Source organism: Camarhynchus parvulus, chromosome 4 (assembly GCF_901933205.1).
Source record: "Camarhynchus parvulus chromosome 4, STF_HiC, whole genome shotgun sequence".
Classification (NCBI taxonomy): Eukaryota; Metazoa; Chordata; class Aves; order Passeriformes; family Thraupidae; genus Camarhynchus; species Camarhynchus parvulus.
Genome location: NC_044574.1, coordinates 10,073,449 through 10,087,557, shown reverse-complemented (window position 1 = coordinate 10,087,557; position 14,109 = coordinate 10,073,449). Strand labels below are relative to the sequence as shown.

Below are 14,109 nucleotides of genomic sequence, written 5' to 3'. Positions count from 1 at the left end.
ACTAGAGTGGGCTTAATTATGGGCCTATGAAGAACAAAAATGAAAGCCTTGCAATATGATCTTCACATTCATTTTCCCCCTTTTTCAACCTCACATTTAGAGCTATAGTTAGTCAACTTCTTCCAGAAAAAAGTATTAACAAGATAATCAGTACAAAGAAATGGATGGAAGGAGAAGGACAAATAAGGGAGGAAAAGCCCAAAATAGTAAAATTAAGACAAGTGTTTTTCTTTATCCTCAGCCCATCACTGAAATTATGGTTTGTCAAAAGTAATGAAACTATAATTAAGCTGCACAGCTTCAAAGGATACAGATACTTAACTATCCACGGGGACTGCTCCCAGGCTTCTTCTTTATCAGAGATCAGTGCAATAAATTATTAGGCACAATTATATTTGTAGTTTTTTCCAAAGTCTCCTATAGCAGTTATCTCTATAGCATGTGTGTTCTGCTTGACTTTGTGTCTCCAGGAATGAGATGAATCAGCAAACTTCATCTGGAAATGTTTTCCTTGTGCTACAGGGGATTCAAGTATACAGTTACCAGCCCTGATATAGCCCACTTAGCACTTCTCTGTCCTTCTAATAAACCAGATCTGGAAAAGGTTTATATTTCCTTAATATTTTCCAGGCTCAAATTTCTAGTACATCCAGAATTGCTTCCAATCAGCATTGAATTAGCAGAGGATTCCACAGAATCCAGACTACTGCAGAGGATGTGGCTAGGGGAGAGGGAACACAGCCAGGGTTCATGTCCCACTGATTCCCAGCTGTTGAAACAGTCATTTTAGTTGATTGACAGCTGGCTGCTGCATTTTATCCTGCAAATAACCCTTTATCCTCATGTGACAAGTCTTAGGAGCACAAAGTCAACTTTAGAGCCCCTTTTCCATCTACACTTTGGACTTGAGTGGGATTGAACTTCTGCAGAGAAAAGTCCCAAGGTCTGCTTTCTTTCATCTATCCTGTTTTTGGAAGAAAAACCGTGGAAAGACATGGAAGATAACTCCAAGGAGGACATAGCAGAGTTTGCATGCTGTAAAGGCATTTTACTGCAGCCTAGAAGCCCTATATATGACTGGTATTCACTCACACATCCCAGCTTTCATTTATCATATTAATCCCATTTATTTTGTCCTGAACATCCTCATCCCACCCGAGGAAGTTCAGTCTAACTTTGACACACATACACAAATTTTGCATCGTTATATTGATGAACCAAATTTCCCTGGAGCTGAACCAGGGGGGACAGAAAAAAATCAGTAGCTCCACATAACATTTTTCCCTACACTTCTGTCCTACACTCACAGGTTGCATTACTGCCTGAAGTAAGATAGTTTTTCAAGGCACAAAATGCTGTTACACTAGCAGGGATGGCCAGAATGCAAGGAAGCACTTCCCTCTGCAGTGTCATTTAGGAGTGGAACTGAAAAGTTCGTGTGCAACTGGTAAAAATAGCTTTTTTCACACTTTAAAAAAATATTTACTCAGTTGGTCAGGTGAAGTAACTGAGGTTTCACTGTTCACCTTGGTTCTTACCCAGAGTTCCTACATTTCAAAGCTAAGTTTAGCCAGAACCATGGGAATTCAGTTGGGTTAACTGGCTACCAAAAACACTGCTTCAGAAGTTCCCTGCAGTCATCTGCTCTCACACCTCCTACTGGGGAACAGCTGAGTTTTACCTAATCCCTGTTGGGGCAAAATGGCTTTTGATCTAATAGAGAAACTGGGCGGGGGGGAAAGTCATTGCACCCAAAAAAAATTTGCAAAATTACATTTTATGCAATATGCCTCTCCATAAGCATTTTTTAAAAGAATACATTGAGAAAACATAACACCAGTATAGTTTTGTCCTCCCTCTGTTGTTGCAACTTGGCTTGAAGTCTAGGCATATCCTCAAGAATGTTCTTGATACCTTGCACCTTTCTGAATGCTAAAAAATCACTCAGCCCTCAGGCTAATCCCTTTCTCAGAAAGAACTGATCTTCAACTGCCATGTCCTCAGTCTCAGATTTTGTGAATCAACCGAGTGTAAGGCTCCCACATTCATAACTTTTTTCTGGTAACTGCAGTTCTTGAAAGACACCATTCTTCAAGCTCAACTTCACACACAAAAAAAATCTCTTGAAATAACTTATGCAGTGCCACTGCTTTGTGGTCTTTCATTAAATAGAAAACGGCTTTCAACTGTTTGTTGAAGTTATAGAGATTATTGATAGACTTGCCACAATTTAAAACAAAAATTGTGGAGCAGCTGCTTCATCCTGGCAGGTTGATTTTTTCCTTTAGCAACTCTCATTAATGACTTCTTTTTCTGTCCACAGTTCTCTAAAAAGGCAAAAAAATTTTCTCTCTCTCTCACTACCATGTGGACAACATTGCATTTAATATAATCTTTAGCACTTGGACAGAATTTTCAAGATCCAAAGTCCTGTAGAAACACCATCCCATCAGACAACAGCCCTGGGAAAGAAATACAGATATCACAGATAGAGTGAGGTAAGCTGGTCACAAGAAAACCCTGGCACAAAATCCCTGTATCAGTCCAAATTTCAAGCTGCTTTCCTCTCTTTATAAAGTGAGACAGTGCCCAAAACACCACTCTGCCATCACAAACCCCTGCCAGCAGCCTGTCTGCTACAGACAAGCAGCTTTATAGCATGGTGGGCAGGTTTGTCAAATGCACTCAACACTAAGCCAGGCAGAACAAGAACACCAGATTGCAGTATGGATTCTTTCTGTATTCCCTCAGGTCCAGAGCAGTCAATTCTACTCTTCTACTATGGGACAGGGTTTGAAATCTGCCTAGATTTTAAAAATCAAAGGTTCACCTTATTTATTTTAACTCACATGCAGCCCCAATCTCTAATGAAGTGAACATTTTAGCTACACTGATTTCAGTGGCCTTGCTTCTAGGAGTGTCAAGGGAAAGGAGCTGAAGTCTGCACAAGACTTCTGCTCAACTCAAAGGAACATTTTGGTCAGAACTGTACAACTGCATGAGGGGTAAATTTGCAAGTCTTTTCTTCCTTATGAGCTTCTAAAGAATTCTCTCTCCTTTCTCCTCTAGACAAGTTCCCTGGCATTTCAGCAGAAGCATTCAGAACTCTGCATAATAAAGCAATAAATAAAATCTCAAGGAACTTTAAAAACAGTCCATCCTGAAAACTAGTAGGCATTTTTCTATCAGAATGGCTTATGCACATTTACTACCTTCTTTGCCTATGGGAAGCATTCATTCAGTCCTGAACCTATAAATATATTTCAGTGATTCATTTCTCAAATTGGTTTCAGTATAATGAAACCATGGAGCAGGTTCAATGGAGTAGGTAACAAACCATTTTCTATTCAGTAAATTTGTTGCCACATATTTTCATGCTAACAAATCCCAAAATTGCATTACCCATAGGAAGATGTTGCTACCACATTATTACATTTCAAAAACATAATAGCTGGAAAAATTATTTGTTCTTTATGACTAAAGGAATGTAACTTGCAATAGGGTCGAATATGACAAACAGTAAGGATTTGCTTGCACCACAACACAACCAACACCTTCAGATATAATCTGATTACAAGTAATCACAACTCACTGTAATTCTGCTGACATGTTATCAGCCAGACTGAAAGTATTTCCATGGATATCTTGAAGTAATAAGTATATTGGGAATCTTGAATTACCAAAACTAATTCCACTCCTATGTCTTGTCCTGAGTTGTGGGCAAGCTTGTTTAATGTTGTTGGAACACATTTCACCCTTCTAATTTGCATACTTCCAGTTTTAAGTGGCTCTGTCAAAAAAGGTTGGTTGGAAAGGTCACACCCCTACTGAGCATCTATTTTCAGTCCCCTCATCTATTCCCAGGGAGCTGCTGCCAGCCCTCCAGACATCCCATCTAAGTGATTGCTATCCTACTGACACTCGCCAGCTCCTTCTGAGCCATGCAATTACTTTGATATCACTGACTGTTAATCAAAACATAATATTTCCTGCACAGTCTTTTTAATGCACAATCTTAAAAATAGAATGTTGGAAGACATTACAAACATTTTTCAGAAATGCAAGTCAAGGAATTGAGGTTTTTTGAAAGTAACTTTGTTTATGATCTTCCAGAAGGAGATAAACCATATGGGAATCAAACTTGGGAATCTTAATCCAAGGCTGCTACTGGAGTTATTCACCTCCCCGAGTTCAGCTCCATGTAATCTATGCTTTCCTTACATCTATGCTTTTCCTCTCTTTCCTTCCCCTGCAGGTGAATCTTACTTTCTCCCTTTTATAAAATGAAGATAGAAAGTGTCTGCTAACACTGTAGGATTCTGTTGAATTTTTCCAGAAATAAATGGATTTCTATTTTGCAGGGGGCAGGGGAAAGATAGATTTTAAAAAGCCTTTAATTTTCTCATTTTGGCCACATTCCAAGCAATCTGAAGAGTCTCTTTTACAGCTGGATCAAAACCAGAAACCCCACAAACCCTACATTCCAAATGGATTTTTTTTCCAGCTTTTATTGTCATATGACTCCTCTTTCAAGGCATTTCTTTCTCTCTCTTCAGAAAAGCTACTGCTCCCAACAGAGGAAGAAGTAGCCATTGGTATTAGTAATAATAAAAGCTATTATCCAGCTTGATTTTTTTAGGGGAGGAAGCCAATTTTCCAGTTTGTTCATTGTGATGGGGATAGAAGGTCAATAATTGGGTTTATCAAGATCTCCAAGGCTCTCTGACAGAAAAGCAATCCAGCAACACCTGTGTTTGGTACAGAAGAATGAATTCTGCTGAGTTACACTGCCTGCATTCCCTCATGTAAGGAAAGATGCTCTCTTCTCTTGACATTGTTATCATTTCACTCACCAGTGCTTCTGTGGCAGGCACTCCTTTTCTCATTACAGACCACAGGCTGTCTGTTCCCCTTTGTGCCAGATCCCAAGATATGCCAACTCTTATTATTCCAAATTTAGATTAAAACCCTTATTCTTTGCACAAAAGTTGTGAGGATTCTTTCATGATAGATGGAGAGTACCTTGAGTACAGTTTTTAGATAAGAGATAAGGTAACCTCCTACAGGGCTGAAAGCAAGTCAGATCTGCACTGCCCTGGTAGGGTTGGCATGTCTCATGTGTTCCTGTGACATCTAAAATCCAGATTCTTACCCTTGACCTCCTCCATGCCCACCTTCGGAAGAGCTGGGTCACTTATGTGAGCTCTTACCAGCAGCAGCAATGGAAAAGGAAGCTGGGTCTCTCCTTGGTTACTTGGGAGTGAAGCCTGAAAGCTGCCAAGAAGCATTAAATACTGGACAAGTTAATTGGGGAACTGGTAAGAAAAATAATTCTTCCTTTCCTGCAAGCTGACATTAAGCAATATCTCTACACAGTGGATAAGCACACCTGGATGGGAGATGAGATCAAGTGGATGGAGATCATCTCTACAATAGACTTGGACTCCTGGCCAAAACTACAAAAAGGAAAACAAAACAAATGCAGCTTTAAGCCTGACACTACATCCACCTGTTTTATGCCCCTTTTTTCTGTCAGCTTCAACTGACAGAAAAAATGACTGAAAAATTGACAGAAGTGATGACACTTCTGCTCATCTTTGATCTGCACAGCGTTGGGTGCTTTTGTCCAGCTCCAGCGATGACTGCATTTCATTGTCAAGAGCAGCAATGATCATGGGTTTCTTCTATTTCAGAAAGATGCTCTGGGGAAATTGGTGGGCTATAAGATGCTTTTGAATTTCTGAAAAGTCTGAAGAATAACACTAGTTTACTGTAAAAATTTCAGAGCCTTCAGAGCCTTTTACAGTAACAGCAATGTAAGTAAAATGCCAGATGGCCAGATCATTGTCCAGTGCAGGCACCTCATTTAGTGGTGACACGTGCTGGGAGATGCACATCACTGCTGGTTCATGTATCACAGTCAGGACTCATAGAAAAAAAATGGAATTAAATCTTGAAAGAAAAGAGTACAAAAGCAAGTTTTCTAATTCATGCAAAAAGCCAGCAAAACCCAGATACAGAAACCTCACAAACACATCATTCAGGTCAATAATGACAACTGACTTCCAGGTTCCTCTGAGGTGCAAACTGCTCCTGTTATAGTTCTGACAGTGTTGCCCAACTGCCCAGAGCTCTGAGATTAGAGCAGAAATACAAGCAGCAACAATGCTGTAGAAGATGACAAATGCATCCTTCTCAGCTGAGAATTTAGACAGCTTGTAGCTTTTTTAAAGGTGGGAGGAAGCATAAAATGTTACAGCACCACACATCAATACTGTAAAAAAAGAGATGTAAAGGATGTGCAATTACAAATAATCATGTTCCTACACTGTCAGAGAAAGCATGGAAATAAACACAGTACAAGATAAACACATAAGGTTTTCAGTCTCCTGGGGAAAGAGGTAATGACTCCCAACAGAAAAAAATAGCTAAATTAAGGCTGTAGATAACAGTACATTGTGATTTCTTTAGTATCTGTTTTAGTACTACATTAGAAAAGTACTAGATTAAAAGCCAAAAAAAAAAATAAAACATTCTCAGTTACACAGATATGGCCATGTAGTCATGCAGCTGCCATTTCTCAGATTTCACTAAGAAAGTTAACACCTTACAGGCCTTCTCTTTCACCTCTTTCAAAAGCAGCATCTACAATGACAGAAAAAGCACCAGCTAACTCTAGGGTTAAGGGTTTGTACAGGATTTGAAGATTAAGGCTATATTCCCAACCCAGTGACAGGTTGCTCATGACCCTGGTGAAATTAGTACCAAGCAAGACAGTGTAGGATGCTCTAGAGCTGAAGCCCCTCCTCTGCCTGAAGTCACATCAGCTGTGCTTCTCCCTAGGCTTAGTCTCTCTCCCTGGTCTACAATGCACAAGGGACACAGAGATATTCACAGTTTCTCTAGAGCACAGAGACTCTGCCCTCACCCAAGGCTGCAGGTGATAACCAGCTCTGAAAGGGGGACATGGGGCTGCACCATCAAGCACAGCAGTGAAGAGCCTGCTCAAGGCATGCACATGCCATCCCCTGGAGTTGTAATGCAAAACAAAGCAGTTTCTACAGGACAGACTGAAAGAGTTAAATATCCTATCACCTAGCCAAACCAACTCCTCACTTAACCTGAGATCCATGTGCTCCCAAGGCAGGTGCCTGGGAGCCCCCCTGGATTGTTTAGGGAAGGGCTCTCAGCCCCTCAGTGCTGTGGATCCTGCTGCCTGACAAAACCCCTTTTGTCCATCAAGACCACCACATTTCTGTATTTCCACTTAGTACAGACATGTTGGGAGATTGAAAGTTTGAGGCACAGAGTCACGGTGGGACCAGGAATTATACAAGTACCTCACAGAGAATTTGTGCAGATTAGCTCCTAATTTGGGACCATATTGCCCCCAAGGAGGTCTTGGTATTTTAAAATCATCAACTCAAGTTGGTGGCTGAATACCAAGAGAGACTGATGACAACAGCCACACACAAACTGACAACTTCTTCTCCCCTCTATCATAGCAAGTTAACTACCAAAGCAGTACTCATGACTGTATTTCTACATAAATAAGAACTCCCACTGACATAAATATGAGTTTAGCATGAGCTAGACATACATAAATGTAATTCCTACTAATAGGCATATTTGGAGCTGTCAACAGTTATTTAAGTATAACACTAAGTAGCATGAAGAGACAGCCATAAACACTCCATATTAATCCAACTTGCAAGAAGGTCAGGGGACAAAAAGCAAAGCAAAACGAAACCCAGAACTTTTCAGATGGAAAAGGACAAAACCAGTTGGAAAATAATTTTATTTTTCAGACTTCTAAGAAAATTTACAAACAATGGTGGTGTAAAAAAAAAACCTATAAAAAAGTTGACATTTCTCAAACTATAGCATCAAAGGAAGTTACAGAGCAACAAGCATACAATGAAATTCTATTCATCAAATTAGTATTAGTTAAGTAGTTAAAAACATAATAAGTAAAGTCTAATAATAAATCTCTACAGCTTACTCAGAAATTGTAACAATTAATTCTGAGCTTAAATTATACTTACAATAGACAATTCACCTCTGCAATCATCTACAGCACTGAAATCATCTAGGTCAAATTACATAGCAAAAGCACACCTTGGAAATCTGTAAAGGACATCTTGAGCACAGCACAATTACATACAACAGAAAGCAAATCACCCTGCATGCTTGCTTCGTAGCCCCCAGTGTCTAATATGAGATACAATAGACAAGTAATAGAAGCAATATTTAGTAACTCTTTTCATGCTGGTTCTATTTTTCATGCAGAGTGACAGAAAGGCTTCCTTGCCCTGTTTTCTGTTTGAGCCTTGGCACTTTCCCAGGTCTGTTCTCCCTGTTTTCATCACCATCCTTGTCACTAGAGGAGCAGGTGGTTGTTAACAAGTCAATCCCCATCAGGACCCCCACCACGCCCTCCACGTGTGCCCATCTTCATCCTGCAACCTCTCTCCAACCCTTCACATGCTGAACTCCAACATGCACACAGAGACATGCCCAAACCTACAAACCTAACCTGCATGTGCCTTTTGTGCCAAAGGGCACAAAACAAACAAATGCTTATAGCCTTAATACTGCTGGAGACTTTCCTCTACTCTGGTCACTTTAAATAGTAGGCATTTAAAAGCCATTAACACAATTTAATTAACAGCTTAACTCAAAATTGCAAAGGAACTCCAAACACTGGCACATTAAAGCTTTTTGAACACAAATTTGAATAAACATGAAAACCTGGTGTTTTCATCAACCCATAAATCAATTCTTCCTGGCCCTAACTTAAATATATTCTGTTCAAAGTACAAGGAGTAATAATTATATTTTAGTTACAGTCCATGGATTTGTGCTTTCACTGAACTCATCAGGAGAAATGCCAAAGACAGTGTCCATTAAATACTGCTAAAATAATTCATTCATGATAGTTCAAGAGAGTGCACCAAAGAGTTATTTTTCCTTTCAAAAGTAAAAACAAATCCATGAATCATTCAATTTAATGAGACTTTTTTCGTGACTGCTTATAAATGGATTTATTAAAAAAAAAGCAGATGTGCATATCTCATGCTAAAACAAAAGTTAGGAAGAAATTGCACCAGTGTTTATCACTAAATTTGTTTAAATACAGACAATATCTGAAATTCTTGCCAACTTATTAGGGCAGCTAGAAACACCATTAAACCTGATAGCACTTTGTAATAAAAGATGTGGGTATTTATGTCATTGGGGTCAACAGGCAGTTGTACTGACATAATTTGGCTTTTAATGATTTTGAAGATATCCAAGGGAACACTCAACTTTCAGCTTCCCATCTTCCACAGCCAGGGCAAGATCTGATAAATTCACATCTAAACCAACAATTCTGATCACCCAGAAACATTTACGCCACGTGAGCTAATTGTAGCTGAATTACTTCTTTCCTCCCTGCCTATAACAAAGCCACTTTAAAGCTTTCTAACCCCAAAGCAGAACCCTTCCAGAAATCAGTCTTGGTCATTTTTCCCAAATTCTCCCTAACTACAGGGAGCAGCCACAGGAAGCCAACAGCAGATGCTGGCTGTGCACCCCTCTGCCTGCAGCCACACTTCTAGAACTGGGCTAGAGGCCTTTGAGGGCTTGTGGTGCAGGTGGCTGGCAAGGATGGCCTTGGAAGATCACTGATCCTACTGACCACAGCCTCAGAAAACTTGTCCCACAAGTGCCTCCCTACCTGCCAGGTGCTGCAGGCATATGGCACAGGAACATCCAAGGTGCTGTGATGGGGCTGTGCAAGAGGCCCAGGCAGACAGAGCTTTCCAGTTTGCAAACATGTAAAGGCACTCGATGATGCAAATGCATCTAACACCTCATGAGAAGAAAACAATCCCTCAAATTTATAACCTTTTAATTTTTCTTTCATCATCTACTAGGCATTCAAGCCCTTTCCATAGCAGTGGTTTATGTAATCTCATATTTAATTAAATGCACACACTTCAATGGCAGTGTTTAATTCTTCATGCAGAAGTCTCTCTTGCTGAATCCTTGCTTCACACATTCCCTAAATTAAGCACTCCCTCTAACCTTCCCAGCCTTTCAACAGCTCACTAATACAAGCAGCTTTAACTTCTTCAAGCTTAGCAAACACATTCACAAAAAAAAAATCTTCTCTAGCATGGATAAAGTCAGATACATTTTCATACAATTTATAATTAATGTATAAAGCTTACTGCCATAAAAAGGCAAGAACATAGCAGGTCCAAAAAGAATTTTTAATATCAAAGTCTTAGATGCTGGCAAATGTGTTTGGAAAGGCAACTGAACCTCCACAGTTTAGGTATTAAGTCTTTACATGACTAGTGATAAAAAATACTTTTTTTTTTGCAAATAAACTGTCCTGTTTGTAGACTGCTAGTGAAATTTTGTGTACCTGTCATTGGCCAGTCACAGAACCAGACTGCCAGGCTGACTTGGCTATCTTGTATTTCTCCAGTGAGAAACAGGTCTAACCTGGCTTCTTGTGCAAGGCATGTTCAAACTACAGTAACAAAGAAACAGAAAACATCAATAAAATAAAAGTATGCACCTTAAGAGCAGCACAGACTATTTGACCCCCTTCTTTCTTTGTAAATACTCACAGCAAAACAGGTCAGTGTCTTTCATGCCTGCTTGCCATTATATGACAAATCCAGTGCCTGAAAAACTTTTCTCTTTCACTTACATGTACCCAAAGCCAAAATTGGCCGATTTAAAAGTGATGGTTGTGGTCTATATTGTTCAGTGTTTCCTTGACTAGGCACAGATTTTGAGGAAACCATGTGCTAAGTCTCTCCATTTCAGCATAAACAACAGAAAAAGTTACTACCTGTTCAGAGTATAAAGGAAACAATATTACTTATGACCTACAACTTAGGTAACTTTAAATTAATCATGCTCTATTAACTAAGGCTCGTTAGCATCCGCTCAGTGTTACGTATTTACCTTTAGTCCACCACAGATTGGACAAGATGAAAAAAGAGCTCTTGTCATCCCAAGGTGGGGGCCACATGTGTCACAGGGGTCAGCTGAGGCCCCACCAGGTGGTGACAGCTCACTACTTTTGGAGTCTGACACCTGTCCTTGTGGTTTTGTGTCTGACCACCTTGAAACAAAATCCACATATGTCTCATCACTTGAGTCCTTGCTGCTTTCTGTGAGTAAGGATGAAGGCCTCCCTCTGTGCTGGCTGTGCTCAGCTCCCCTCCGTGCTTCCAAGTGTGGTAGCAGCAGTCTTGGGTCACTGGCACCTTGAGCTGGCAAGGCCTGGTCCTTGGGTAGCGTGGAATCTGCACTCTTCAGCTGCACTTCCTTAGAAGCTGCCTGTAACACACTCCTGGGTATATCATAAACGTGTCTGAGAGAGCTGGGAACCTGATACTCTGATCCCACACCTCTCTGGGACTCACTGTGAGGGCAAGTACATAGACTCTGATCTGAAGGAAAGTTCAATGGCAAGCTTAGCAATGATCCAAACTCATCACCATGGCAAATGTCTAAGCTCCCAGCATAGGAAGAGAAGCTCCCAGAGTAGGAGGAGTGACTACCAGTAGCTATTCCACTGTCAGAAGAGCTCTGACGTCCTATTTCCTGCAGCTGTCTGGACCGGAGGGGCTTCGGAGGGGGTTTGGTGGTGCCACGTGCCCCTTCTGGAAGGGTCTTCTCTTCTCCCAGGTGAATGCCCTTGGCAGCTGCCAGCCCATGGCTCTCCTGAGAGGTGCTGGCTGAAGATTGCTCAGGCCACACTGTCAGCCTGCTCCCAACGCTGACATCCGAGTGGCTGGTATCTGAAGATGAGCTTGAAATACTCCTATCATCTCCTGGAAAAGAAGGAAACACATCAACCTACGTTTAAAACACAATCAACAGACTCAAGCACGGCAAGTATGTACAAACAGGAAGGGCCCAGAGATTCCATCTGCTTTTTGTAAGTGGAACTGCCGTCAGAAAGCCAGAAATTTCTGCAATAACTCACAGCCCCACGGGAAAAATAAAATGCAATGGTATGTTACCTTGCCATAACCCTTCCACACTGTGAAACATAATGCATTCGAGGCTAAATTCTTAAAGTTTATGCACCAAGCTCTCCCCTTTTCAAACATATTTTACTTTCATACAGTTAATTGGGTTGCTGTACCAAAATATAGTCATACATCACTGTACAAATAAAAATAAGAATAATGCTGCTATAAAAATGTTTACATATCTATATACAAAAATATCCTCTGTGATTCATTTATGTCTATATTGCAAGATAATTTCTTTAATGACAGTTGCAAGAAAGGCATTTTAGTAGGTTGTTACTGCCATCAAAGACAGAATATGAGTGGAAAAATTAAACACTGGCATGAAAGAGCACAAGGACAAAACACAAACATCACAAACAAATAAAAAAACCAAATAAATATAAAACCACTTTCTTGTAGCTCAAAGTCAGAAACTGTACATGAAGTTGGGTCATGATTTCTGACCAGAAGGACTGAATTAAAAAAAAAAAACAAAAAACAAAAAACAGGCATGCTTATCTATCAAGTCTCATTTTTTTCTATCCATTCAGTTAAGTCTAGTATTATGTGCAAATTAAGAAAAACTTCAGGAAGTTTCACTGGAATTCAGTCACATTACCCAGCGGTGTCTAGGCCAAAGTAGCCATGGACATGTGTATAAGCACATAATAAAGCTCCTGAGGATCTTCACAGGGACAATTTTTGTGCTTGTAGGTTTTAGAGTCAAGAGCAAAGCACATGTTTGGATGATCTAACTTTGGCTATCAAACAGTTCAAATGGCAGTTCAGGGCACAGGTCCTTTTACAAATCCAGTGCCAGATACCAATTCTACTTTGATACACTAACAACTCCAGAAAAGGCATGTACAGATAGCAGAGGAAAGCACAGGAGTCCTGTGTTACTGCAAAAATCTGCTGTAAGCATGATGCGTGGACCATACAAGTGAGTCCACCTTACAGGCTGCACTAAGGTACTTAAGCAGGTATCAGATTTAAAGCAGACAGTTCTTTTTAAGTTTTACATGCAAAAATTCAGTAGGACTCAGCTCCTAAATGGTCTACCTGGTTTAATAGTGTTTGATTCAAAACTCAGTCTGCTGAGTTGAAAACCTCCAATCTACATCAAAGGACTTCAGACAATGCTGTTAGAGAACTGCCTCACAAGAAACATAACAAATCAAATGTCTTGACCATTTCTCTAGTATTTTTCTTGTAAGCTCCACATCTTATAACACAGGCCTTACAACTTTTAAAGCCTGGGCAGGAAGAAACATAGCATAGTATTTTTTATTTAATTAAAGATGTTTCTTACCTCCGCTACCTTGACGGCTTGTATGGGACAGCAAGGTCAAACGCTTTTCTAATTGCAAAGCTTCATGAGCCAATCTTTCTTCTGAATAGGCTGGGTTTGTACTTGGATCTTTAAAAAGAAACAGAAAAAACTAAATAAACAAAGGAGGTCATGTGGAAAATAAATAAAAAATAAGAAAAGAGAAAAAGACATTCTTAAGCTTGAAATGCTGATTGGAAAAATGTATGGGACAATCTGACTTCAAGCACATCCTGGACATGTGCTACACAGTCACTTAAAAAAGATTTTCAGAGATAATACCCAATGTCTGTAATAGTTACCATCAGGGACAGAACACTGAAGAGCACAGCATCAAAGTCAATAGCTACAGAAATAATTAGCAGGTCTAGAGGACTTGAAAGTTAATTTGACTCACATAAAATCTGTCCTAAATTCACTGGATTCACTGGGAATTTTAACATTCAGAAAGACCAAATTTTTCATCCTAGAAATTTACAAATCAACATCATAAAGGCAGAATCAGAGGTATTAAACTGACATCTTCCAATCCAGATCATCTAAAAGACTTTGTCTTCAAGTTGGATGCTCAGACAGTCATTAAGTTCAGATGTCAGAGATAAAATAAGCAACCTGGTGGCTCTCTGTCGTTATCTTTAAGATAAGTTAGGATGATATAAACCACTTCTAAAATGTACTATTATGGATTTTCCCCATACATTTTAGTGAGCTTGCCATTCCAGCTGAGATTATTTCACTGAAGGCAGCTCA

The 14,109-nt window shown here is 39.9% G+C and overlaps 1 protein-coding gene across 1 annotated transcript in view; it reads right to left on the bottom strand.

The window, feature by feature from the left end:
• The window catches only part of DOK7 (docking protein 7), a 57,986-nt gene that overhangs the window by 23,620 nt on the left and 20,257 nt on the right, over positions 1 to 14,109 (bottom strand). The window contains exons 5-6 of the mRNA XM_030948321.1: positions 13,342 to 13,449; positions 10,969 to 11,843 (exon numbers count right to left, since the gene is read on the bottom strand). Of these exons, the coding sequence (XP_030804181.1) occupies positions 10,969 to 11,843; positions 13,342 to 13,449 (983 nt within the window). The remainder of the gene's footprint in view (positions 1 to 10,968; positions 11,844 to 13,341; positions 13,450 to 14,109) is intronic.